The 25060-nt window shown below is 42.9% G+C and overlaps 8 protein-coding genes across 10 annotated transcripts; 4 read left to right on the forward strand and 4 right to left on the reverse strand.

The window, feature by feature from the left end:
* Window positions 1-2579: 2579 nt before the first annotated feature.
* On the reverse strand, window positions 2580-5029 carry LOC133837360 (lysosomal acid glucosylceramidase). The gene is given in 10 exon segments (XM_062268094.1): window positions 2580-2770; window positions 2900-3420; window positions 3482-3595; window positions 3661-3790; window positions 3856-4176; window positions 4235-4382; window positions 4436-4541; window positions 4543-4596; window positions 4659-4801; window positions 4873-5029. Coding segments are annotated over 10 exon segments (1695 nt in total). The 5' UTR covers window positions 4931-5029; the 3' UTR covers window positions 2580-2670.
* A 618-nt stretch (window positions 5030-5647) lies between these two features.
* Window positions 5648-7816, reverse strand: LOC133837359 (lysosomal acid glucosylceramidase). The gene is made up of 4 exons (XM_062268093.1): window positions 7710-7816; window positions 6608-7638; window positions 6209-6551; window positions 5648-6149 (listed from the first exon to the last, which is right to left on the reverse strand). The coding sequence occupies exons 1-4, from the start codon at window positions 7765-7767 to the stop codon at window positions 5884-5886; spliced, it is 1698 nt and encodes a 565-aa protein (XP_062124077.1). The 5' UTR covers window positions 7768-7816; the 3' UTR covers window positions 5648-5883.
* Window positions 7817-9022: 1206 nt separating this feature from the next.
* On the forward strand, window positions 9023-11330 carry LOC133836301 (synaptic vesicular amine transporter). Its single transcript, XM_062266698.1, has 6 exons — window positions 9023-9425; window positions 9481-10035; window positions 10112-10716; window positions 10768-10984; window positions 11044-11168; window positions 11227-11330. The coding sequence occupies exons 1-6, from the start codon at window positions 9260-9262 to the stop codon at window positions 11317-11319; spliced, it is 1761 nt and encodes a 586-aa protein (XP_062122682.1). The 5' UTR covers window positions 9023-9259; the 3' UTR covers window positions 11320-11330.
* A 136-nt stretch (window positions 11331-11466) lies between these two features.
* Window positions 11467-12536, forward strand: LOC133836308 (ciliary microtubule associated protein 1B-like). The gene is made up of 4 exons (XM_062266704.1): window positions 11467-11625; window positions 11682-11900; window positions 11952-12138; window positions 12201-12536. The coding sequence occupies exons 1-4, from the start codon at window positions 11607-11609 to the stop codon at window positions 12463-12465; spliced, it is 690 nt and encodes a 229-aa protein (XP_062122688.1). The 5' UTR covers window positions 11467-11606; the 3' UTR covers window positions 12466-12536.
* A 241-nt stretch (window positions 12537-12777) lies between these two features.
* LOC133836309 (ciliary microtubule associated protein 1B-like) lies at window positions 12778-13760 on the forward strand. Its single transcript, XM_062266705.1, has 3 exons — window positions 12778-12935; window positions 12990-13386; window positions 13450-13760. The coding sequence occupies exons 1-3, from the start codon at window positions 12920-12922 to the stop codon at window positions 13712-13714; spliced, it is 678 nt and encodes a 225-aa protein (XP_062122689.1). The 5' UTR covers window positions 12778-12919; the 3' UTR covers window positions 13715-13760.
* Window positions 13761-13987: 227 nt separating this feature from the next.
* LOC133836296 ((E3-independent) E2 ubiquitin-conjugating enzyme) lies at window positions 13988-20292 on the forward strand. Of its 3 annotated transcripts, none has more exons than XM_062266693.1 (10): window positions 13988-14149; window positions 15112-15561; window positions 15840-16102; window positions 16177-16381; window positions 16448-16700; window positions 16762-17533; window positions 17596-18538; window positions 18597-19530; window positions 19589-19807; window positions 19871-20292. In XM_062266693.1, exons 2-10 carry the CDS (start codon window positions 15127-15129, stop codon window positions 20068-20070), a joined length of 4224 nt encoding a protein of 1407 aa, XP_062122677.1. In that variant the 5' UTR covers window positions 13988-14149; window positions 15112-15126; the 3' UTR covers window positions 20071-20292. The 3 variants fall into 3 exon arrangements, with proteins under 3 accessions (XP_062122677.1, XP_062122675.1, XP_062122676.1); XM_062266691.1 differs by lacking the exon at window positions 13988-14149 and adding an exon at window positions 14753-14995; XM_062266692.1 differs by lacking the exon at window positions 13988-14149 and adding an exon at window positions 14754-14935.
* A 436-nt stretch (window positions 20293-20728) lies between these two features.
* LOC133836304 (spaetzle-processing enzyme-like) lies at window positions 20729-22285 on the reverse strand. Its single transcript, XM_062266701.1, has 3 exons — window positions 22144-22285; window positions 21572-21985; window positions 20729-21509 (listed from the first exon to the last, which is right to left on the reverse strand). The coding sequence occupies exons 1-3, from the start codon at window positions 22205-22207 to the stop codon at window positions 20776-20778; spliced, it is 1212 nt and encodes a 403-aa protein (XP_062122685.1). The 5' UTR covers window positions 22208-22285; the 3' UTR covers window positions 20729-20775.
* A 184-nt stretch (window positions 22286-22469) lies between these two features.
* LOC133836303 (eukaryotic translation initiation factor 3 subunit D-1) lies at window positions 22470-24841 on the reverse strand. The gene is made up of 4 exons (XM_062266700.1): window positions 24488-24841; window positions 23724-24359; window positions 23300-23592; window positions 22470-23237 (listed from the first exon to the last, which is right to left on the reverse strand). The coding sequence occupies exons 1-4, from the start codon at window positions 24684-24686 to the stop codon at window positions 22674-22676; spliced, it is 1692 nt and encodes a 563-aa protein (XP_062122684.1). The 5' UTR covers window positions 24687-24841; the 3' UTR covers window positions 22470-22673.
* Window positions 24842-25060: the final 219 nt, after the last annotated feature.

Genomic DNA, 25060 nt, shown 5'->3' on the forward strand with positions numbered 1-25060 from the left:
ACAAAATAAGCTTTTTGGCGATTGTTAGTTTCACAAATCTGAATATCGTTAAAATTAAAGAGACTTTTACGAACTTTATAATGAGTGATAAAATGATATACTTAGATCTTTATTTTGTTATTGTTGCTTAGAAGTAGCTCAAATACCTCAGACTCTCTTTCGAAGGCAAGAGACCATTATATTAATTATAATTTTGTTTAAGTTACCTTTTGTATTTACCAGTTTTATTAAGAGTATTTGAATGCTAAGTAAGTTCTTAAGTTCTTATATTAGTATCAGCTTATATAAAACAGGTTTTATAAAGTGAGCGATCATTTAAAGAATACTGATTGAGTTTAGTATTGAATACAAGATTTTATATATTAAAATTCAAATTGAATAGTATTTTATAGTAGTAAGTATGAAAGATATTTAAATTTGCATTTAGGAACCTAAGTTATTTTTATGCTACTTATGCTAAACGAAGGGAAGCTCAGAGTTGGCAACACTGCATCCGGCGCCTTGCTCCCGAGGGCCACTCAAGTGCAACCCCCATTTGTTCATTTGTTAAGAGATAGTGAAGAAGGGAGAGAGAGGGAGAGTGGCAGCGGCAATTCTGAAATGTGATCGCCGTTTTATGCTTGAAATAAATCCGACACTAAATAGTATCCAGTCAGCGTCTGTTTTGAGCATTCAATTTGAGTGGCCGTCAGGGGAGATGTCATTTGTAGGAGACGCTGTAGTAGGAGGAGTGGAAGGAGGAGGACGGGTAGTTGGAGGCACCTTCTTTGAGGCAAGCAAATTGCTCTGACATGGCGCTGTCAGCTGTTGACAAGCACGCGACGCGTTGCTGCCAGGAAGCGGATCAACTAGCTGGATGTGGATATGTTGAATTCTTGTATGTTGGATATGTGGTTGGGGTTTCTGCCAGCCTCCAAATAACTCATAACACATTATGGGCATGTCTCTACACTGCTGCTGCTTTGATCTTCTGCTGACAGAATAGCTGTGTGTGTGTGTGTGTGTGAGAGGAGAATCCCTTACTGCCACTGACAGCAACATATCGCTGGCTATATTCATAATGAGCCTCATTAACTTTATGCACTACAAACATGCCCAACTACAACAACAAGCACTCAACACTTTCCCGCAGCATCCACACACAAAAAGAATGAAAAGGGCAGCACAGCAGGAGAAACAACTGGAGGAGGGGGCGTGGGTGCCGCAAGTAATTGACACGCTCAAGGCTGATAAGTGTATTTTGTTGTAAGCACTTGAGAACAGTTGCCACTTGCCACTGCAACATCTAAATGCATTCCCATAATGCATATGGATGTGAATATAAATGTGGAATATACTTGTGGCATGCCACACAGTCGCCTCTCCATCTTTATTTCCATCATATTTGAGAGACACTTTATTTGTTTAAAACTATTGCTAAACATCTAATATCCAAACAGCAGAAGAAACGTTCAAACGTTTCATGTTTTTTGAAATTTATAGTTGCACATAAAACGCGCCACAGCCTGTGGCAGTTGCAGTTGCATCAAATGCATTCACTGTGCGCTCAATTGACAATCATATTTATAGAGCAAAGCAGAGAAAAACTAAAACTTATGAAAAACTACGAAAACTATTTGAAATGCAAAGATCTTTTTTGGTTGCTCGTTGTCGCCGCTTCACTGCCAGTTGTCACTCAACTTGATCCACAAATTCCGGAACGCTACAAGAATTGAGATGCAAGCGGGGGGCGGATGCGGAGGTGGTGGTGGAGGCGTGGCAGACACTCCACGCCAAATGAAATTTCATTGTAAACAGACGTGTTACGGCAAATTGAGCAGCTTCAACAAATTTCCGTTGTCTTTGCTTAGTCGTTGCGCATGGACAAATCTCCAGAGTCCGTTGTATTCTATGAGTTATCCGCATCCTGTGCGGACTGCGGCGAGAGCGGAAACGCGCGGGGACATTAATTGCCTCTCGTTATGTTTTTGTCGCTAAAGAGATAAAATCTTGTTGTCTCTTGGCTTGTCTAAGTTATCCTTGGAGCAGCAGCTGGACTTTAGCAGAGATCCTATCAGAGAATATTGTATTTCCTTTTTATCTATTAGAATTACTTATAATCGATATCTTAAAAGTAAAATACTTTTCAAAACTCAAAAAATATATTCTTCTTATTGAAATGCTTTATTTATTGGAGTGCAATATTTATTGTAGTCTATAAAAATATACTTGCTTATTTGAAAAATTTTAATGTAGCAAAGAGATTTGATACAATATCATAATGGCAGAAATCTTAATATACAAATTTCATAAATTTACGCTTGTTTTTCGAAAGTAATAGATTGAATTTAAATATAATTCTTTAGTCTCTGAGTAGCAAAGCAGTCAAATGTTCAAACTTTGAATTTCAAAGTAAAACTTTAATTTGTATTATATTCGAGCAATCAACTTAGCAATAAATGTATTTCTTTAATTTTAATTTCATCTCTATTATAAGTGAAGAAATGAAACTTGCAACCTGAGTACTGTTGTCAGATACATTGTGAATAAATCTATTCCACTTCAAATATTTCGTATATGTACACATATCCCAATCTTTACACATCTTGAGTGTCGGCTTTCTATTAGAACTCTAAGTCTCCCGTTTATACTATTCATAAGTATGCTTAAAATAGCTATTCTCTACTTTCTTCATTTATAGATAACTGTGTGCCAGGATCGCGCTGGCAAACGCAATTTAAATTTGCCACGTTGGCTGTCATCCAGAGCCACATCCACGGGCAAGTTCTCCCTGTAATAGGAACAAGAAGGCATTAATACAACTTAAGAGGAGAGGCCACTTAGCGCGAATGTTGCACCTTCAGCTACAGCTGCAGGATGCACAGCCACTTGAGATGAGTGCAACACGCGTGCCACTTACCCGTTGTACAGGATCAAGGCGATGCTGTTATCCGGTCGCTGAAAGCCCACAACATTCAGCTGCGGAAACGCATCGGTCTCATTGGTCTGCGTCTCAATGCGCACCGATTGCGCTGGCACAAATTTGCTAAAGTGTCCGATGGCATAGTAAATGGGTTGCTTATAGAACTCCGCGCGATTCGTTGTATTCACAATCACCGGTGAGTCCACATAGTTGTGTATATAGTTGGGTCCGCCTTTTTCGTCGAGCACTAGATTCCAGTCCAGCCAGCCATTGATGTTGTGCTGAAGATCCTGCATATAGGCGCGCATATAGCTCTCGCCACGCCCCCAGCTGCCCAGCTCGGGGCCATGGGTCTGCCAAGGTTTGTCGCCGATGCAAGACTCTGTGTTCAGCATCAATTTATTTGGCATTTCCGCATGCGCCTCATCAATGAGCTGGGGACCAAAGATCTCATCCCAATACCAATGCACAGCGAGGCCATCTAGATAATCCAGAGCATTGCTACGTGAGGCGCGCATCTATAAAAGAGAGAAAAAGAGATCGAGAATGTTCTAAGGTAAGGGGAATCTCTTTGCTCACCTTACGGAACCAGGAGGGATAAGTGTAGCGCTGATCGTCGTTGCCAAAGATGAGCACATGTCGCTGCGAGGAGTTTCTAATAGTGGGTCCCAGATGATCGCTCAACCAAATGGCCTAGAAGATATTATAGTTGGTAACATATTAAGAGTGAGATGATGTAATGATCGAGTGGTGTTCACCTGCTGCCACGGCGTCCAGCCCATGCTCATGAAATGCACGAAAAAGAAACCAATGACGCCGTTTAACGGCTCATTGCCAGTGGATATGGCCCAGACGGGCATATTTTTAGACTGCATTAGCTCGAGGAATCTGCCAAAACGAAAGAGTGCTCATATTAATTCGCAGTACAACACACAAAAATAGCCATCACTTGCCTCAAGTGATATTGCGCCCAAGCTTGATAGTATTCTGGCTTCAGTTGGCCAAATCCCGTCCAGCGTTCGTTGCTCTTCATCCAAGTGGGCGCACTCCAAGCGGCTGCCATAATTTGTAGCTCCTTCAACTCAGCGACACTCTTCAGACGCTCCAGTTGCTCGATTTTCTGCAGATCCCTGGGGTCCAGTGTTGTAAAATTGCTCAAATCGGGATCATTGCGCGGCTGCTCGTTGTAGGCCCAAGGTTGAAGGTCAAAGTCAGAGCCACCAATTGACATGCGTATCGAATTGTAGGCAATGCCCTCCTCATGGAAATATGATCTGTCGGATATATTTAGTAATAATATTATAGTATACTAAAGTATGCTCTGTTTATTACCTGTAGACGTGATCTTGCAGCTCTGTTGGCAGCTGCTGCAGAATGTGGGAGACGCTGCCTGTGAAAGCGCCTCCAAAATTGGTGATCTTCTGATAACGCTGCTCACGTTTTACCGTTAGCTGCACAGTCTTAATACGTGCATTTAAAACTGTAAAAAGCAGTGTTATAAAATGGCGCAAAGTGATGAAAAGTTTAATTTACCGAACTGTTGCGGGATTTTCGAAAACTGCAACCAAGCGCGATTATCTTCGACGACAATCGCATCGGCCACAAAGTTCTCATCGATGAATTGACGATCCTGTACTTCTAATATGCTTCGCTGCAAAAAAACTGCCATCGGTACGCTTGTAACGCAGTCCATTCTGCAAAATAAATTGTTTTCATTCTATATTCGTATAACAGGGTATGATCTAGTGTAGCTCACCTTGCTGGAGCTGATCACCACCAATTGATTGCTGTCATTTAGTGCAGGTTGCTCGAGGTAATCACAGTGGCTGCTGTTACAGACACAAACGCTGCCATGTTTCGTTTCACGCAGCTCGCAATCCGTCGACAAGGCAGCAACAGCTGCAAAAGCAGGTAGATGAATAGATAAGACGCAACAAGCTAAACAAAACCGATAACCATAATCCACTTACCGTCATGCGATGCCCACAGTGCGTACACCAAGTACAGGCATAATGAAAACACTTTCATTTCACTCTCTCTCACTCTCACTCTCACTCTCTATTTAATAAAATCACAACTGCAATGCGAAACGCACGCTTCGAATGCGGATGAGCAACTGAGAGACGAGTCGCAAACGCCGCTCTAATGAACCTTAAACGAATTTCGCTCAAGTTTGTTTATTTGTTTTTTTGAGTATTTGTTTTGCCACTTGACCCGGGCCAGCTGTTGATTTGATAAAGCAACCGCAACTAAACGTTCGACGACGCCAACTGCGACGCCGCTGACGAATTTGGCAATCTTAAGTAAACATTATGCAAACGGCAGCGTCAGCAACTTTTATAAGAGTCGATCCTCATTTAACTCTTGAAACCATCTTCAATGCGTGAGAGTTGCTTGCATTAGCGTAAACACTCGCTCTCTCTCTCTTTGGCGAAAGTGCTCTCTTTAGGAAAACAACATTCATTATGTGCATAGGACAAGACTCTCTTCGAAAGTAAAGAGTAAGCTTAAAAGCTACTTTAGCGCTTTCTTTTCGAATCGTACAATGCAAGCATCAAAAGCTTTACGCGGTTTTTCTTCACAGTTGCAAAAATTGCTCATACGCATTGATAACTTGTATTGAATTCTTTCGTTCTTAAACAATCTTATTTTTATTATTATTTTTTTTTATTTTACTATATTTATTTTTAAGTGCAGAATTGACTAATATGTTCAACCCCATTTCTTCTGGAATTAATCAAAAGTAAACTAAACTCAATCGTCACTAAATAAGTAAAGCGTAGTTCAAGAACTCAAGTGACTTTATCTGTGAGTACACAATATTTCCATTCATTTTTGTTCAGTTGTGATTAAAATTATTTGTGTGTATTGAATAAAAGAAATTCTTTTCTATTATCTTTCCTTGAAAAATCGCTTTATACTTTAAATTATCTTGGTACAATATGTATAATAAAATAATACAAAAAAATGTGACTGCACTTTCAGTTGTAGAGTATTGTGTGTATGGACTTGGCTGGCACATTGAGCGTGACATTGCCACGAATTGTATCCACGACAACAATATCGAGAGCAGCCCGTCCACTATTAAAGAGCACGGCAGCAATTTTATTGTCGGGACGCAAGAAGGCAACTGTATCGAGGTTAACATTGCTGGCAATTGCCTCGATGCGCAAAGAGCCCTCGGGCACCAGCTTGGAGAAGTGGCCAATGATGTAGAACATGGGTTGCTTGTAAAACTCAGTGTAGGCTGCAGTAAAATAATAACATGTATTAAATCAATTAAAAATAAATAAAAGGATTGCATACTTGTTGTGTTGGCAACCACAGGAGCATCAACTGTGTTGTTCACATAGTTGGGACCACCCTCCTCATCCAAGATGATGTTCCAGTCGATCCAGGCATGGAAACCATCCTTCAGATGCGATAAGTAAGAGCGCGCATACTTCTCGGCACGCGCCCAGCTGCCAAGGAGGGGTCTCGCCTGCTGCCAGGGCTTATCGCCGATGCACGATTCCGAGATTATGTGTAGCTTATTGGGCAAATACTCATTGGTCTTATCGGCGAAAGTGCTGCCGAATATCTCATCCCAATACCAATGCAGCGATACGCCGTCCAGATAATCCAAACTATTTGGGCGTGTGCGATTCATCTGCAATTTAATTGAATTAGTGATGTCATGGCGCTAATCGATCAACACTCACTTACCCATTTAAACCAATATGGACTAGTGTAGCGCTGATCATCGTTGCTGAACAGCACAATATCCTTGTATTTGGAGTTACGCATTGTGGGTCCCAGATGATCGGCCAGCCAGATGGCCTGTGTGGGCGGTGTCCAGCCCAAACTCATGAACTTCACAAATGGCATAAAGAAGATACCGTTCAATGGCTCGTTGCCCGTGGAAATGGCCCAAATGGGCAGGCCATTTTCCTCCATCAAGTCCACCCACTTCAGATGAAAATCTGCCCAGGTCTGATAGTACTCACGCTTGAGGCGACCAAAGCCCGTCCACTTGTTGTTCGTCTTCATCCATGGTGGCGAACTCCAGGCGGCTCCTTTGATCTTCAGGTTCTCCACACCGGAAATGTCTCGCAGGCGTTTAATCTGCTCCACGCGAATCACATCGCGATCGTCTAGCTTAGTCATGTTGGTCAAGCTGGTATCGTTCTCGGGATACTCATTGTAAGACCAAGCCTCCAAATCAAAATCACAACCGCCCATGGCGACGCGCATCAAATTGAATCCCAGGCCATCAGCACCGTAATAGGACTTGTAAAGATGATCCTGTATGGCCTGCGCCTCATAGTTCTCCAGCAAATAGGACACAGCACCAGTGAAGCTGCCACCGAAACCCTCAATCCTCTGGAACGTCGTGGTGCGATTCAGGCGAAGAGTCACCGAGCGCGTTGTGCTCGGCGTGGCTCGCTCGGATTGTGGGCGTATGGCAGCCAAAGCTGCATCGTAAAGGCGGGAGAGAATGGTGGCATTGCTGGCTTCATTTGGCACTTCGACAACTGGCTCTTCATAGTCCTCGACTACATGCTTCTCGCTAGCACCAAAGTTGCCTTTGCTTAGCTCGAAACGCAATCCTTCCTGTGTGCTGGAGATCAAAGCGAATTCACTGTCCTCGCTCAGCGTGGGATTCTCCAGATAGTCGCAGTAATCCGCTGTGCAAACACACACCTTGCCATATTCGGCATCCTGCAAGTTACAGGGTATATTCTCAGCCTGGCCACCTGGTCAAATATATTATATTCTATCAATCAACAGGTGTGCTTTATGACAGCTACAATTGGCAACCACTTACCGATTGTGGCTATCAGCAGCGAGCTGAGGAGCAGCAAATAGCTGCGGCAACTGAACATGGCTTGACCGATCCCCTAGAGAGCAGTTGTTAAACTGACGAACGACACTTTGAAACCACCAGCCAAGTGTTTATTTCGCACGTAATCTGAACAGCGTGTTCTACGGAAGTTAATGAGGGGATAACCAGTCTGCAATTAAGTGGCTTAAAGATTACGAACTATTAATACACTATCCAGCTGGGAATTTATAATCCCATTGAAACTTGCCCCCAAAACAATACGAGTATGTGCTATCAATTTCGGAAAGTTCTTCAATATCATGCAAATCACGTTCGCACGTAAAATTCCCTTTGCCTTGATTATCGATTAAATTGATTAACCAAACCCGGCCCTTTGATGACGAAAATAACCAATTTGGCTAGATGGGCGCTGATTAAATATTTATTTCCCGCACATCGCCTATCTTATCAATAGTCATAGTACACTTAGTACAATCGAACATTATCTTAATAACCACGACTAATCCAAGCACGAATAAAAAAAAGTTCGCACTCCAACAGCTGGCTAGCCAAAGAGATTATCAAATGCAGCTTTTAATTATATACAAAAATTATTTAACAATTATGAAATTGAAATGCAAAGAAACAACAAAAAAAGTGGGTCATATTTTTGCTTCAAAATTTTACTCTACTTTCTGCAAATTGCGGCGCAACAATTGATGCAATCTATCATACAAAATTGATGTTGGGTGGCGGCTTTCTCGAGACTAAATTTAAACGGTTAAACGGTGCAAAGTGCAATGAAATGGAAAATGATTTGAGCGTCTGAAAAATCTATAGCATGCTTATCAGGGACCAGGCATGGACGCAGGCCTTCGACTCATATGAACTTTAAGCGCCCCAAGGGCTGAGGCAAGCAAAGAGAGGTTAAAGGAGTGCGGAGACAATGAAGAGGCGTAACAATAGTCTGGTAAGTAGCAACATGACATCGCAACAGCAACATCAGCAAACAGGGTATGCACGACTAGCAATTGTTTCTTAATAACTGTAATGTTAAGGCAGCTAATTAGGTAAGAGTTAAATTCTTAAGGACATCAATAATAGCTAACATTCAGCCTAATTCACTTTTATTGTTTAGCAAACTGTGTTATGAACTGCAAACTCTCAGCTTAACGGACACATGTTGAATCCAACTGTGGACTCGGACACTGACACGGACTTCGTCTCGTGTTCGTATTCGGGTTTTGTGCTCGGCTTCGGGCTCGTGCGTTTGCTTCACACGCTGTCAGTAAAAATGACTCGGCGGCTGGTGGCAGCCTTTCAATAGCCACCAACACGTTGACAGAGCACCACCTGTTGGTCGGCGGCGTAAAACTCCTCGTTCGATAGCTGCATTCGACTGAGCGTCTGTGTGTGCACTTGTCGATTTGTGTAGCATATTTTGCGGCGCGCTTTCTTTACGTCCATATGGCAGAGTAGAAATCAAGAGCCTCGGTGCGTTGCGTGTGCGTTGTTGTTCGACTTCGTCTTAATAAGCCTAGTTTGGTCCAAACATGTCGGACACGAAGGTAACAAGTGGTCAAGTGGCTGGTGCTCAACTAAATGCCGCCGGCAGACGTAGCTCATCGCCGCCATCGCAAGGCGTTGAGAATCGTTGCCTCATTGCGTTAATTGTCTACATCGCGCTGCTGCTCGACAATGTGCTGTTGACCGTGATAGGTAATTCTCGTTAATGTGACGTTGTTAGCAGTGTCCTAAGTATGTGTTGTTTTAGTCCCCATATTGCCCGATTATTTGGCCAGCTTGGATCGGCTTTCGGATGAGCCGTTTAGGCTCGAGGAAGGCACATTGCCGCCGTCCGCATCGCTGTCGCATCAGATGACTTATCGCAATGATGAGCCACAGCAGCAGCAGCAATTCTACATGACCAAGCATCCCATACCCGGCAAATCGATGGTGAATTTCACGCTCTTGCAGCTGCAGACGACGACCACAGCGATGCCCAGCAATCAACCGACTGGCACTAATGCGACAGCGACAGCGGCCGCAGCCACAAACACCAGCAACAGCAACAGCTTCGGTGTCAGCGACAGCGACAGCATAAAGGCAGTTAACCACAGCAGTGTCAACAGCAATTTCAGTGGCCACAACAGCAAAAACAACAGCAATATTGGCTTGGCCAGCGAGAATGGCTCGATTGGTCTGTTGTTGGCCATGAAAGCGTTGGTTCAATTGATTTTCAATCCCATTGTTGGCAATATGTCAAGCAAGTGTGGTTACCGCCTGCCCATCATGGTGGGCACCTGCTTCCTCTTGCTCTCCTCGCTGGGTAAATGTCGCAACTCTCAACTCAGTTAATTTTAGCACATCCCTTTTCTTTAATGATTGCTTCGCTTGCTCTGCAGTTTTTGCCGTCGCTGAGTCTTATTGGACCCTGTTGTTGGCCCGTGCCATCCAGGGTGTTGGCTCCGCCTGCATCGGTGTCTGTGGCATGAGTCTGGTGGCCCAGCACTATCCGGAGGAGGCACGTCGCTCCAAGGTCATGGGCATCATCCTGGGTAGCATTGCGCTGGGCGTTCTTCTTGGCTATCCCTTTGGTGGCATCCTCTATGACCTGGTGGGAAAATCGGCGCCCTTCATCATACTGTCGACCGTTATCTTTCTGAATCTCGGCCTGCAGCTGCTCACCATGGATCTTTCCGTGCAGTCGGAGGTCGTTGTTGTCAAGCAGGAGACCAAATGGCGACCGCTGCTCGAATGCAAAATGATCTTGGCCATTGTCATTGCCATCTGGATGTCCACATCTACAATGGCCATATTGGAGCCCTGCTTGCCCATCTGGCTGATACAGTATCTGCAGCCAAATAAGTGGCAACTAGGCACGGTCTTCATACCAGACTCTGTGGGCTATTTTGTGGGCACCAATTTCTTTGGCAGCATCGCATATCGCTATGGCCAAGTGAAGATCTCCTGCATCAGTCTGCTGCTAGTCGGCATTGCCTCTATTCTGGTAAGTACAAAATCTAGTCAGTCTGTGCTTAGGGTCATTCTTCGTGTGTAGATTCCCAGCGCCACAACAGTTGCCCAGCTGCTATTGCCACACTTTGCTTTGGGCCTGGGCATTGGTGTCATTGATGCTGCACTTGTTCCACTACTCGCAACCTTTGTGGATGCCACATTAGCGCAAGAGGAAGGCGGAGAGACAAACAATTCCATGTCCAGCTATGGCACAGTCTATGCTATCCAACAGACTTCAGTTAGCCTGGCTTACTGTCTGGGTAAGTTGTCCTACTCTGCTCTGTTCTCGACAACTGTGATTAATATATAACTCTCTTAGCTCCCTTAATTGGCGGCGAATTGGCGCAATCATTTGGCTTTGCCTGGCTCATGCGCATTGTGGGCATCCTAAACATTATCTATGGCCCAGTTTTGGTCTATTTATATCAAAAATACGATCCCAAAGTGAGCTAACCTCATCATAGTATTATCCTTCTATACTGACTCTTATTTGTCTGTACAGAGCTTAAGAGAGCATCAAAATGATCTGCTGATGCAGTCCAGTGGTCGTGGATCGCGTTATAAACAGCTCTACAACTCCATGGACTTGGAGTAATCACAGTACCATGGATAATTTTAAGCAATATTCTTCGCATAGTAACCTAATCATCTCCAAAGCAAGCACCATCTGCCACCTACACATCTCTTTTGCCTATTATATTATTATGTGTGTGATTTTCCACAATTTACTTGGCCTTGGCTTAAGTTTCACCCGAGCTCTACACATCTAAGGGGAACTGGGAAATAATAATGCCTCATTCATTTTAAACCATCCGGACCAAAACTCGAAAGAGTTTCTAAATTTCTATAGTTTTCTAATATTGCAATAGCCGAAAAATAAACATGGCGCGGATGCCTTTAGGTAAGTTATATATATATAATAATCTTCATGAATAATTGTCATTTTACTATTAATAGGTCCTGGTCCCGGCGCTTACGCGTTGCCGCCAACTGTCGGATATGAAAAACACGATAACCGTAAGCAGCGTTTGCCTCAATATTCCTTTGGGGCACGCACCGCATTGTTTGGTCCAGATCCCGGACCAGGACCAGGCGCCTATCAGGTTGACAAGCTCACCCGCCATGGAAAAGGAGGCGCCCCAATATACTCAATAGCTCCCATGACAAAAATAATTGGTAAGCTTGCCAGTTATAGCAAAGTGCTTTTCTAATCACTTTGATATGCAGACAAAAGAGTTGGTCCCGGACCTGGAGCGCATGATGTGCACATAAAGCCGTTCTTTAAGGGGGTTAGGGCACCCGAATACTCCATGGCACCGCGCAACGACTACAGCTTCAAGAAGTATGGACCCGGACCAAGTGCTTACAAATTTGAGATCAATCCAATAAGACCTGCAGCCCCAGCTTACAGCATGTGAGAGTCTTAAGATTGCAATAGAAGAAAAGTTGTCCTAATACAATTTCTTACTTTTACAGGGGAATTTCAGCTAAGATGCTAAAGAAGGCCGATTCACCTGGACCAGCGGCGTATGGCGCTGGCGACATTAATATCAAGCTAAACCGTGCGCCGCAATATTCGATGAGACCCCGCTGTGATATGCGAGGGGAGAACGTGGGTCCAGGTTCTAACTATTATGATTTGTCGTATTATCGCCCCGGAAGATCTGGCGGTGCTTATTCGTTTGGTGTCAGGCATTCACCCTATGCCCCTCCCATGATTGTTAGATGTGATAATATGTAGTTTTGCAATATTAGAAGATTATGTCAAGAGATGTTAGGTAGTAATAAAAATTTTATCTGGTGTTATAATAATTGGTACTCGTATTCGATTATTGCTGCTAGCTTGGCTCACGGATTCCTTTTACATTGTTTTTGCGGAACGCATTTTCGAATTTTCTTTGTTGGATTATGTGTTGAACATCCTCGTAACCGTGCTTAATTTACATATTAGTTGTGGCATTTTCGACAAGTTTATTATTTACTTATTAAGTTTAGCTTAGAATTAATTCTACAGTGCAATATCTAGCCCAGAGCTGTTTTAAAATTATAATGCCAAGATTTTTGTGTCATTAAATACCTTAAAATATGAGGAGCAATATGGGGTTTTTATTGTAGTTGAAAAAATCTTTCGGAAAACAACTCGCACGAGTTTCAAAATTTATATTTTCTAGTATTGCAAAATTTATATTGAAGCCATGGCGCATCCTGTAGGTAGGTTCTAGCTAATCCCTACGAACTGCCGCTGATAATCTGATTTTTGAGTAGGTCCTGGTCCTGGAGCTTACGCGTTGCCGACAACCGTCGGGTACGAGAAACACGACACCCGTAAACAGCGAATGCCGCAGTATTCGTTTGGGACTCGCACAAACGTTAGTGGTTCCGGTGCTGGACCAGGACCAGGCGCCTATCTGGTGGACAAACTAACCCGCTATGGAAAAGGAGGCGGCTTGCAGTACACAATTGCCCCCCTCACCAAAATGTTAGATAAAAGGGTTGGTCCTGGCCCTGGCGCACATGATGTGCACATCTTCACTGGAGTCACTGCGCCAGCATACTCAATGGCACCCCGGAATAAATATGCTTTCGAAAAATATGGTCCCGGTCCAAGTGCTTATAAGTATGAGGTGAAGTCCATAAAGACCGCCGCACCAGCATATAGCATGTGAGTACTATCAGAGTTATACGACCTAATTTAAGCTCTTAATTGCCACGAAATTATTTTAAGGGGTATTCAAACAAAAACGAGTAAGAAGGCCGATTCACCTGGTCCGGCGGCTTATGGAGCGGGCGATCTGAATATCAGATTGGTTCGAGCGCCTGAGTACTCCATGAGTCCATTGCATAATATCCGTAAAGATAGCGTAGGCCCCGGTCCCAATTATTACAATTTGATGTATCATCGTCCTGGTCGATCTGGAAATGCCTATTCTTTCGGAGTGCGTCACTCGCCGTATGCACCACCAATGGTTGTTAAATGTGACAATATGTAACCTATCATTTGCAATATTAGAAATATATTTTGTAATAAAAATCAGTGCTCAGCAATCTAGTACTTCTTACATAAACAAGATTGGGAAAGGGTTAGATAACTTTGCTACTTTTGAATCTTCTCTATATTTTGCATATACATATTACAAAAATCCGAATTTTTGGATTTCGTAGATGGCATATAAAAACTGCATTACTAGCTAACAAAAAAAAAGAAAGAATATCAAACATCGTATACGTTCTTATGATTCCTATATTAAAACAAAGCAAGCCCCCTATAAAAAATCATTTGCATTTAATATAATAATCATAATACTTTTATTTTACTTTACGTATACACTGTATGAAAAATTTTTGTGAACGCAAGCGAAATTTTTGAAAACATCTCATTTTAAATACTTATATTTGCACAAGTGCACGTGTTTAAAGCAAAAACAGTAAGTACAAAATCATTTATAAGTTATTTCAAAATTGTAGAGTTTACGGTTAACTTTTTCCGCCAATATGAACATATTTTGCAAAATTTCAACAGCACTCATATTGTTGCTGATGTGCATCAGCTTAGTGTTTCTTATTATCTTAATACTTGATAATTCATTTGGCCTCAGCGGAAAAAGAATAAAATAAAGTGGGTAAATAACCATTTTTATTATAAAAAAATTTTAAAAACTAGCATATTTTCTTCCAATTATGTGTTTTTTTCGACAATATGGATACAAATTAACAATTTTATACAATACAATTTCTTTAATAATTTCTAAATATAAAAGTTATATTGTTTGTAAAATAATTATTAAAGTATACTTTTAATAATGTAGAAGAGAAACCAAAAGTGCTTTTGAATTTTAAAAATAAAAATTACTTCGCACATAACATGCTGTTTAAAATTACGCGCCAATCATAAAGTGTTACCAAGTGCCAATAAGCGGGCTTTATGAATTTTGGTATTTTGTATCTTTGACATATTTTTTTTTTAATTGGTTCTTGTGGTCACACTACGACACAGGTGTTAGCTAAAACAGCTTTAAGAAAGCTTTATTTAAGAAAAAGTCTGAAATCAGCTCTGTTGTTTTTAGTTTTTAGAATAGGCTGGCAAAATTGTAATAAAGTTCAAGTAAAACAGTTTAGTTTGTTGAGAATAACGTCAATGTAGAATAACAAATAAGTGTGTAAAGTCCCTGAGAACAGCGCCGAATGTAAATAAATATTATTAATTCTTTGGAGTAAGTAAGAGCTATATAAATAAATAGGCAGAGCAATTTATTACCGACAAGCGGCACATGGTAAATAGAGAAAGGCAGCTTGTAAATCAAAAAGAATAGTGTCGAAATATAACACACTAAGTTGAAAAGCACACAAATAATTCGAATTCTGCAATTTTGTATTTGTCCACATGCAGTTCACAATTGGTAATATGCTGAGTCAAGTCGCGGGTGCTGCCAAGAACGGCGGCACCCCATCGGAGGCTGTGGCTTCTCCACCGCCACCTCCGCCCTCTTCTCCTCCGGCTCCACCGCCACCAACAGAGTTGGCAGAGGCCACTGCAGCAACGTCACCACAGCCTCCACCGCCATCAACCGCTGAAGTGCGGCAACACAGTAATCGCAAGACGACCAGTGGAACAACATCCGCGAAGAACTCGACGAATCGGGAGTTTCAATTCTTCTTCGAGGATGAAGTGTTTCATATCGATCGTAAAGGCCGGGTTTGTTTTGGTATTGTCACTGGAACTGCCGAATCCTATTCGTCCGATGATGAAGAAGAGGAGGTGAACGATGTGCTAGGCAAGGGTGAGGTTCGAGTTGCCTTTTATCCGGAGGGCAAGGAGACTGTGCGAACGGAAAAATCGGTGAGTGGGTTGAGGTTATGTAATGCTCTCACTGCTTAGCTTTACATGCATACTACATTCTTATACATTGACACATACTTATGTGCGTATGTGTGTGTGTAAATAACAGTAAGAAACTGTTATTTATGTTTTGACAACTGTTTTGCGTTTTCGGCAGTTTGCCTTGACACGTGTTATTTGCTTTCGTTGTCTTCTTAACTATGTGTGTATGTGTTTGTGCGTATGCGTGTTCTACTCGAACTTCAACTTCTAACAGCTCAACAACTAAATTTCCCCAGATTGGCCTCGCCGACCGCACCCTAATGCCTGGTGACGTCGTGCGACGCCGTTTGCCTGGCGAGAAACATTTGTCTGGCCAGGCGGGTTATGTGCGTGACGTGAACGTCCATGCAGATGTCAAGGTACTGGGCACCAAGTACATCATCCGCAACGTGCCCTCGGAGCGACTGCGTCCCATTTCTGAATGGTCGCGTGATGTGTCCGTTTGTCTGGGCAATTGGATTGGCTACACTGTCGGCGTGGATGAGTCTGTCGTACTGAGGTGAGTAAGCAACCGCAACGAACGATGACCCAACTCTTGTACTAATTTCCAATTCTCGTTAATATTCATCATAGGTCCAGTTATGGGGCACTGCTTGAAATCACTTCAACGGACTTCCACAAATTCAAGGATGCGTATGGAACTTGTGAGCGTGAAGTGTTCAGTCCCAGCGTGTATTATCCCAATAATGTGGTGATTGGACGACTGCCCCCTTTGGATCGTGTGACCAATTTAACGCCCGATTTGCCTTTGCCTACCAACTACAAGCGGCGCTCATTGGTTCGTAGATAGTTTCCAATTCGTTTTAGGATCTAGCCTTTAAATCATTCCATTTTTTTTTTGCAGTACACTGTGGAGTCTGTGAAGACGACGGGTATTAATGTAGCCTGGACTTTTAAGGCTACACCACACTGTGAGAACGGGCAAGATTTGGATCCCATGAAGCAGCCGAAAAGCTGCATTACTGGTGCTGACTTGGCCAAAGTGAAACGTCTTAACATCTATGAATCCTATCTCCTGCAAATTCACGATCGATTCTACCTCAAATATTCACAATGTGATAAGCTCGTTAAATGCACTCTTTGGGAGCAAGAGCAAGGTATGATTTACAAAACCTTACAATTGTAACATTTTTTTTAAATATGTGTTTGGTATCTTAGCTAAATTGTTCCAGTCCATCTATCAGCGTCAAAAGGCTGAGGAAAATAAACAATACGAGCAAAGTGACCAGCTAAAACGTGATTCTGCATCTGTTCCTGGTGTTAATCATGAGGTATTGCCTTCGCCCTCTGCTGCATCCAGCTCTCGCACTTCTCACATGAATAAAGCCCGGCGGCTGAGTGGTAAACCAAGTAACCAACGACTCAATCGATCACTGGGCGATAACGAAATTAGTAATACGCCGCCTAAGCTCAGTACAACAACTAACTCCGCTGGAAAGAAGACAAAAACGAATACGGATGAGATTTGGGAGACCGACGAGGAGCAACCGCAAGCAACAACAGATTCAACTGATGTCGCGGATGCCATTTCGGATTCCGAAGTCGCTCCTCTCCAAGCACGTATTGTGACACGAACTTTTAAGCGTCGACCTAGCAAAAAGAAATCGCGACCAAGTAAAAAAATTACCTTGCATAGAAAAGAAACGGATCCCAAGGATGGCGATGAGATCGTAGTGGAAACATTGGTTGTGTACAGCTCACTGACTGTTGTGTGGCAGGATGGATCGGTTGAGACGGGTATACCATCGACCGAGCTGTATCCCATACACCACTTGGACAATCATGAGTTCTTTCCTGGTGACTTTGTCAGCAAAGCGAATGACTACAGCCCCTCCCAGATTGATTATGGTGTTATACAGTCCGTGGATCATGATGAGCGTATTGCCAAAGTTAAATGGTTTAACATATATGGTAACCTGGATAACCCCGTGTAAGTTGCCCAAAGTTTCTAAATACTTCTGTGTGAAATTATCGAAAGTTCCACTTTTGTAGACCATCATGCAAGGAGGTGGAAGAGCTTAGCGTATATGATTTAAAAGATCATGCCGACTATCAGTATCGACCGGGCACCATGGTCATAAGAGTGTCAAATTTTACTGGCGAAGATCTTAATTCGACTGCTGGCCAAGTGATTGATAACTTTCCAGATGGTCGTGTACGTGTTTGGTGGGCCAAAGGTCATATAACCATGTGTTATCCGCAAGATCTTTTCGAGATTCACCAAAGCGATACGCAGGATGCATATGACTCAGATGACTCGGATAATTCCTGGGAAACACAGTCGGAAAATAGCCAGACAAACGACCCCAGTCACACGATTAAAGCGGAGGAATATATTGTAAAGGGAATGGATCGCGCAAAAGAGGCTATCGAGCGTCTGGAGAAGATATTTCAAGTGTTACCAGCTGCACGTAAGCCGGTTATACTCAATGATCTGTTGGCCGTGTATAAAAACTGTCGGCAGTTGGACCAGTACCTCAAATCGGATTTCTTTCACGAAGATTACTTTTGTGGAATTCTAGCGCATAAGCCAAAACGTGATTATGAATCTTCAACAGAGACTTCGCCCCAAACTGTTCCATCTGCTCTTCCGGAAATTGCTCAAACCAACGTGTGCGCGATGGACGTAAACACGACAGTGCAGATAGAGCCCCCACTGTCTGGGCAAGCAACGACAACATCGACGCCTAATAAACGAAAGTCTTCGACTCTAATCGATGAAGTTCAATGCAAGAAAAACAGCAGTAGCGAGAGGATCAATGTTGAGGATACGGCAGAGCAGGCGATGTTGCTCGCCAACGTTGATTTGACCGAAAGTGAGGCACAATTGACCTACTCCGAGGTGATTTCCAAGTACCGCGCCGAATACACTGAGATGATGGGCACTGCACGCACCAACATACGCAAAGCACTCAAAAAGTGCCTTTGCGTAACAGTAAGCATAATTTTGTATATTTTTACAAATATCTTATTAAGCTGACTCTTTTATTCAGGATGATTCGGGTGTTCATTCACGTGGCGAGAACAGCTCAAGTGATATAACTTCAGCTGATTGCAAGGATTGCACGGAAGATAATGGTAATAACCAAAATTTAACATCGTCTTCCGAAACCAGTATTGAGTTGATTGCCAATCGCGATGCCGACGTCTGTGAGGTATTTTGTTTCCTAATAAAAGAGCAAATGATCAAATGCCAAGATGCGATGGTCGAGAGATTCATGAAACGAGACTACAAACACCTTGAAGAACAGCAGATTACAGATGTAGATGATGCTGAGGAGTATTTGGAGCAGGATTCACAAGCAGATAACATCGATGATGATCAGGTTATGGAACAGTCATTGAATCTGAATGCACTCTCTGAATCGCTGCCACCGCTGGAATGCCCGTCGGCCTGCTCATCGCCTTCTCAAGTGCAGGCCATGCTTTCAACAAGCAATAACTGTTTCGAGGTGGTACCCAATGCACCGATAGCTCATCATTTCATTGGAAATTTGATAATGCCCAATAATAAGGCGCAGTATCAGCGCGCCGTTCAGCGGGAGTATGCTATGTTACACGCATCCCTACCTCCAGGTGTGGTTGTGCGTGCTTATGAGGATCGTATGGATCTCATATCCGTAATGATGGTTGGCCCCAAGCGCACTCCATATGAGAATGCTCTATTTTTCTTCGACTTTCAATTGGGAAGTGATTATCCGAAGAGTCCTCCCACCTGTCATTACATAAGCTATTGCACTGAACGTTTGAATCCGAATTTGTACGAGGAAGGCAAGGTTTGCGTCTCATTGCTAGGAACATGGTCAGGACGCGATACTGAGGTATGGACGCCACAAAGCACAATGCTCCAAGTGTTGGTCTCCATACAGGGACTCATACTGGTAGATGAGCCCTACTATAATGAAGCCGGCTACGAGAAGCAACGTGGTAAGTGCTGAAATAAAATGATTTCAAAAAACACAAAATTAAACGGTATTACATACAGGCACTCAATTGGGAAATGAGAACTCGCGTGTCTACAATGAAATGGCTATTATTAAAATTGTCCATTCAACGATCAAACAACTGCAGAATCCTCCATTCATATTTCGCAAGGAATTGATTGAGCACTACAAAAAGTTTGGCGCAGATTTGCATGGACGTATGCAATCTTGGTCCGAGTACTCGGCTGAAGCGCAGCGATTGAAGATAACATCCATAAAAAGTTAGTTGGACAAACTTGCATATTGTGCTGTACCTTTTAATTTAAATAATTATATTTTTGTAGATATGCCCGCGGATTATAAAACGCTATACGAATTGCCGGAATTTCCACTACTGCCATGCAGTCGCGGTTTCTGCATTGCAGTCAAAGGTGTTTTGGAGACACTGCAGAAAGAGTTGACTGCACTCCAAAGATCGAAGGATATTGAGCCAGCTGTTGCGGCGGTTGCCACAGCCCCACGTGCTGAGCTTGAGGATGTATGATTGATGCTGTGAATATTAGCAACGCTTTGTATCAGCTTTGCCTTTGTTGTGGTGCCTATGAAAAACACAAGACTATCGCCGCCTAACTCTCGAAACTGAGCCTTAAGCAGGGCCAACATACTTCATTTATAATATATTTAAGAAGTGCTCTCAGCTCGAATAGTATCATATAATTACGAAAATAGTCAGCTATATCAGCTACATATATCGAATCAAAAACGATCATTTGCTTAAATTATTCGATTGTTCTTTATAACCATATTTATTTATTATATTTATATATTAGTCAAGCTCGTGCGCATTACCTATCAAATGTTGAATGTCCGTAATTTAGAAATGACATATTTAACATTTCTTTGTGTAAATAATCACCTTTCCGCCAAAAATAGTGTATGTGAATTTTGTTTATATCTATTATATATATATATTGTTTATGTTGGCGAGAGATGTCAAAAAAATTTGCGCAATTTTCTGTTACTCATGTATACTAATTTTAATTTATTATTTATGTTGTAATTTATTCGCTAGTATAATTGCGAATGGCCTCATCGCGAGCCACTTTCCTTGCATTCCACTCTTTAAAAATAGTAAAGCAAAATCAGCCATCTGGCCACAGATCACTTTCCCTCTACGAAACTAGTTAATACCAATACCAATATATGAATAATAAATTCTCAAATTTTATTTATTAAATCGTTAATTGGATTATGCCTCCAAATTGTGTATTACCCAGTCAACATAATGTCCAACCCGCGTATAGACACCCGGCCAACCTGGTAGACCGCAGGGTATAGGTCCATATGAAGTGATGCCGGCCACAAAGAAAACTTCCTCTGCGGCCACATTGGTGAGAACCATGAGTGGGCCACCGGAATCACCGCGACAGGTGTCAACATTGTTCTTACCCCCAGCGCATAATTGCGAGCCATTTATATGCATTTGATATGTACGATATTTGTCCTGGCAAGGTTTAAGATTCCACACATCCACGGTAATTTTCAGCTTTATGTTGCTGGGCTTATCATCTTCAGTGGCACCCCAGCCAGCCACGTCCATTGCGTAGTCGACGAAATTGTTGTTACGAATATCATCTCCAACCGGTAGACAAATGGGCTTCACATAGTCCGTAAATCTTACCAGATCCTTCAGCCGCAACAGAGCAATGTCATGCATTTGATCGATGGCATCAGGAATGTACAAATCATGCAAGATCTTCTTCTCAATTAGGACGTCGATGTGCAAGGGTGCACAGGTTTTTTTCTTGTTCAGTTCGGTTTCACAGTCGGGAGCTGTGCTAGTGTCCCACTCACCCAAACGGACACTGTGTAACTCTAATCCATATTGATCCAATTTGTTGCTTGCCAAGCAGTGGCCAGCTGTTAAGACATAGCGCGAGTTGATCAATGCTCCACCGCAATTAAAAGTGTACTCATCTTTCTCTATGGTATTGAAATAGAGTTAGTTAGCTATAATATCACAGATAAATTTTGCAGAAGCTTACGTTTCGTTTTATACTTCAACAAAGCCATCCACGGAAATTCATAGAGCTTTGCCTTAGTGCCTCCAAGGATGCGATTGGCAAACAATATGCCGCATTTACCAATGCTGGGCAGAACATTGCCGGGTTCTGGCTCATCGCCAGATAGACTATCCCCAGAGGTACCACTGCCAGCACCTGCGCTCGCCGTGCCACGTTTACTGTCAGGACAACAGACTAGTATCCGCTGCACTAGACCGCTATGGCGTGTGTTGTCCAGGCCACATTGACTGTCGCCCAACAGCTGACGCTGGGCAGCCGTTGGCTTTGTTATATTGAGAATCTCATCGAGGAACGGACAGTCGCGTATGTGAATGCACAGACCTTTTTCCTTGGTGTCCTTTTCCTCGCAGTTTCCATAGCTGAATTGCGCAGCAGCTGATCAAGTGGCCAGATAAGAAAGATTCAGTAGTTCAATCAATGCGGATGAATACTTTACATAATTACTGCAACCGGTTAAACCGGTTAGAGGGCAAAGAATGCACATCGCAGCCCTTGTTAAATTGTAGCGGCAACTAATCGCAAACTAAGTTTACCCGCAATATTAATAGCTGCCAGCAATCCAATGGAGAGTAGCTGCAGCCTCGATGCCGCCAGCATAGCAATAAAGTTGATAATCGTCTGGAAAACTGCGTGAATTGATCGCCGTGAGGTTTGCGTAGAGACTAAACTCGCTCTCTCACTTTACTGCTAGTCGAAGCTGTATTAATCGCTTGCGCTGCCGGATGCTGATCTGAATGTTATCGCCGCAAATGAATCGGTCGTTGTTCGATGCCAAAGGTGATATTGATCAACTGCACATATTTCCTAGATTGTATGTACTCCCCAACGATTCCAAAAAGTTAATAAATATACAAATCTATTTCCATTCTGTGCTTTACTCGGAATAGGTTGCACTTGCAAAATAAGCCAACTTACAATCAACTGATTATAAAAAGCGTCACAATTAATAGTATAACTGTGTTTTGGCATTGCTTAACCGGTTTTACTTTTTTCTTTATGATTATACGAGTGTTTCGTGTATGTGTGTATAACGTTATAAAGTGCACAGATCTAAAAGTATATTCTAAATCTTGTTGCTGTTGTTCGCATAGTTGTAGACTTGCTGGAAACCTTCACCATCATCACCCTCGCCATCGTCTGAATCATCCGAATCGAACGTATTGTCGGGAATATCGTACAAGCGAATAATTGGCTTGTTGGGATCCTTCATGATCAAGTATTTGCCATCCTTCTGCTTCATTACCAGATCAATGATGCAGCGCAGAATGCCCCAGGCGTTGTCCATGCTCAAATTGATCTGTGTGGCAAACTCGTGCGGCTTGAACTGCTGCGTGCCCAAGATGACGTGACGTGAATGATCACGGGGATTAATACGCGATACATAGCCTAGTTTCAGCTGGTCGGATCCAGCCAGCACAGCTTGCACCGTCCACTTGGCCAGCTTGCATGCGTTGTTTCTCAATTCGTTGGCCAACACAGCACCGCGTTGAGTGTCCAGCTTTTGACGCCATTCAACACCATTCGCCAGCTTTGAATCCCATTCGTTCAATGCCTTTATGGACAGGAATTGAGGCTCACCACTGGGTGTCTGCAGAACACCATCGTGTTCACACCTCGCCACCAGAACCTAAAATGAATTCGATTGGGCCGGTTAATAAAAATGTAAAAGTATTATAATCCTATACTCACAATATCGCTTCCCAGCTCCCATTTCTTGTAACGATATCCAACGCTAGCCACTTGTATGTCTTCATCCTCGCTGATGAACGGGTTGGTTTCCTCAAACTTATACTTGGCCTCCTGCTCACCAGTCTTCAGCACTTGTTGACTGAAGTTGTGGTTGATAAAGGTGGCTTCAATAGCCAGATTACGGGGCGAATTGCACGAGCTGTCATCGTCAGTGGGTGGCTCAACGCTTGTTTCATTCACAGTCAACAAATCGAATTCAGTATGATCGCGCTTGTCCATGAAAATCTTATCGCCTGCAAATTAAATTAGTAATTAATACAAATTCATAGTCATTTTATAATTGAACTATTAGTAACTCTTTACAAATAAATAAGATTTTATTTGAAAAGTAATTTCCCAAGTTGTTTTGAATTGAATGCCTTACCAACTTTCTCGATAACAATGTCCCAGGAGTAGTTCGAACGTGTCGAGCACATAATCGTAGCCAAAATAGCGTCAGTGGCAAACACATTACCCACCGTCTTGGACAGACGACGAATGACGGGATCATCGGTGGTGGTTACGGTATGCACAATGCGGTCAATCTTCTGCAGCGGCTTCTCGTTCTTCACGTTAATGCGATCGTATGTCTTGTCATAGTACTCCAAGGTGCCGCAAGTGGTAATATCTTCGCCCTCCTTGATATTCGGCAGCGACAGCTTGATAAGACGGGGAAAGTCCATCTCCTCAATGGAAGCCCAGTCGGCACGTACTGCGACCGAGGACTCGCGCATCTTGGGCGGTGGTCCACGGTTGCCAAAACGCTTGCCAACACCACGACGTGGATCGCGTGCCTTTACATTCTTGCTGCTCAGCGTAGTCATGCCATGGCCATGGGTATTGAGGCCACCGCGGGCATTGCGACCACGTCCCGAACGCGAGTTGCGCATGTTGCGGAAGCGTCCGCGTTGATGAGGCGGCTTCTGGACGCGAGCCGTGTCCACAAGATGGAACGTAGTCTCGTCTTCTTCGTGGTAGTAGGCATATTGATTTCCAGTACCAAAGGTAGACGCATACTTGTCTGCAATACAAAATACACAATATTTAGTTTCCATTATGACTGCCACGAAACACACAAACAAATTGCACATATACAACATAACCTCACTTTGGGCATATGTGACAAATAAATTAGTGTGTATAACTTACTTTGATACTTCTTATCATTGTTGGAGGTGCTAGTCCAGTCACAGATCTTGCCCAGGCGATCGTTCTTGCTAAACGGCTGGTATGGCACATCCTTAAACGTGTCCGGCAACTCGCATGGTCCCCAGCCCTTTTCGTTGAACTGCACGGTCGGTTTCTCGAACGTCGGAAACTGCGCCGCGGTATTAATAGTTTCGCTCATCTCACACTTGTAAGTAGTTGTACTTGATTTAATTGATAATTGCAACAAGAAATGCCACTATTCAATGTATTTTTATTATGCCAGCTTTGAAAAAAAAAAAAATTGTGTGATGAACTTGCGAATACGTCGTGCAAAGGAGAGAGGTGGCGCGATAACTCTTAGAGATGTCCGATTTTGTGCAAGCATCACTGATAACTATTTTGAATAGTGTTGCCACCTTATGCTATATTTTGGCGCAATTTTAAATTTTAATGTAATGTAAATTAATTCCAGTTTATGTTTTATTAAGCCCATATAACAATTTTTGAGGAATGGTTTTTAGATTGCATTATTACAATTATATGTAATGGAAACAAATGCGACAACCGTATTTA

This window comes from Drosophila sulfurigaster, chromosome 2R, assembly GCF_023558435.1.
Source record: "Drosophila sulfurigaster albostrigata strain 15112-1811.04 chromosome 2R, ASM2355843v2, whole genome shotgun sequence".
Classification (NCBI taxonomy): domain Eukaryota; kingdom Metazoa; phylum Arthropoda; class Insecta; order Diptera; family Drosophilidae; genus Drosophila; species Drosophila sulfurigaster.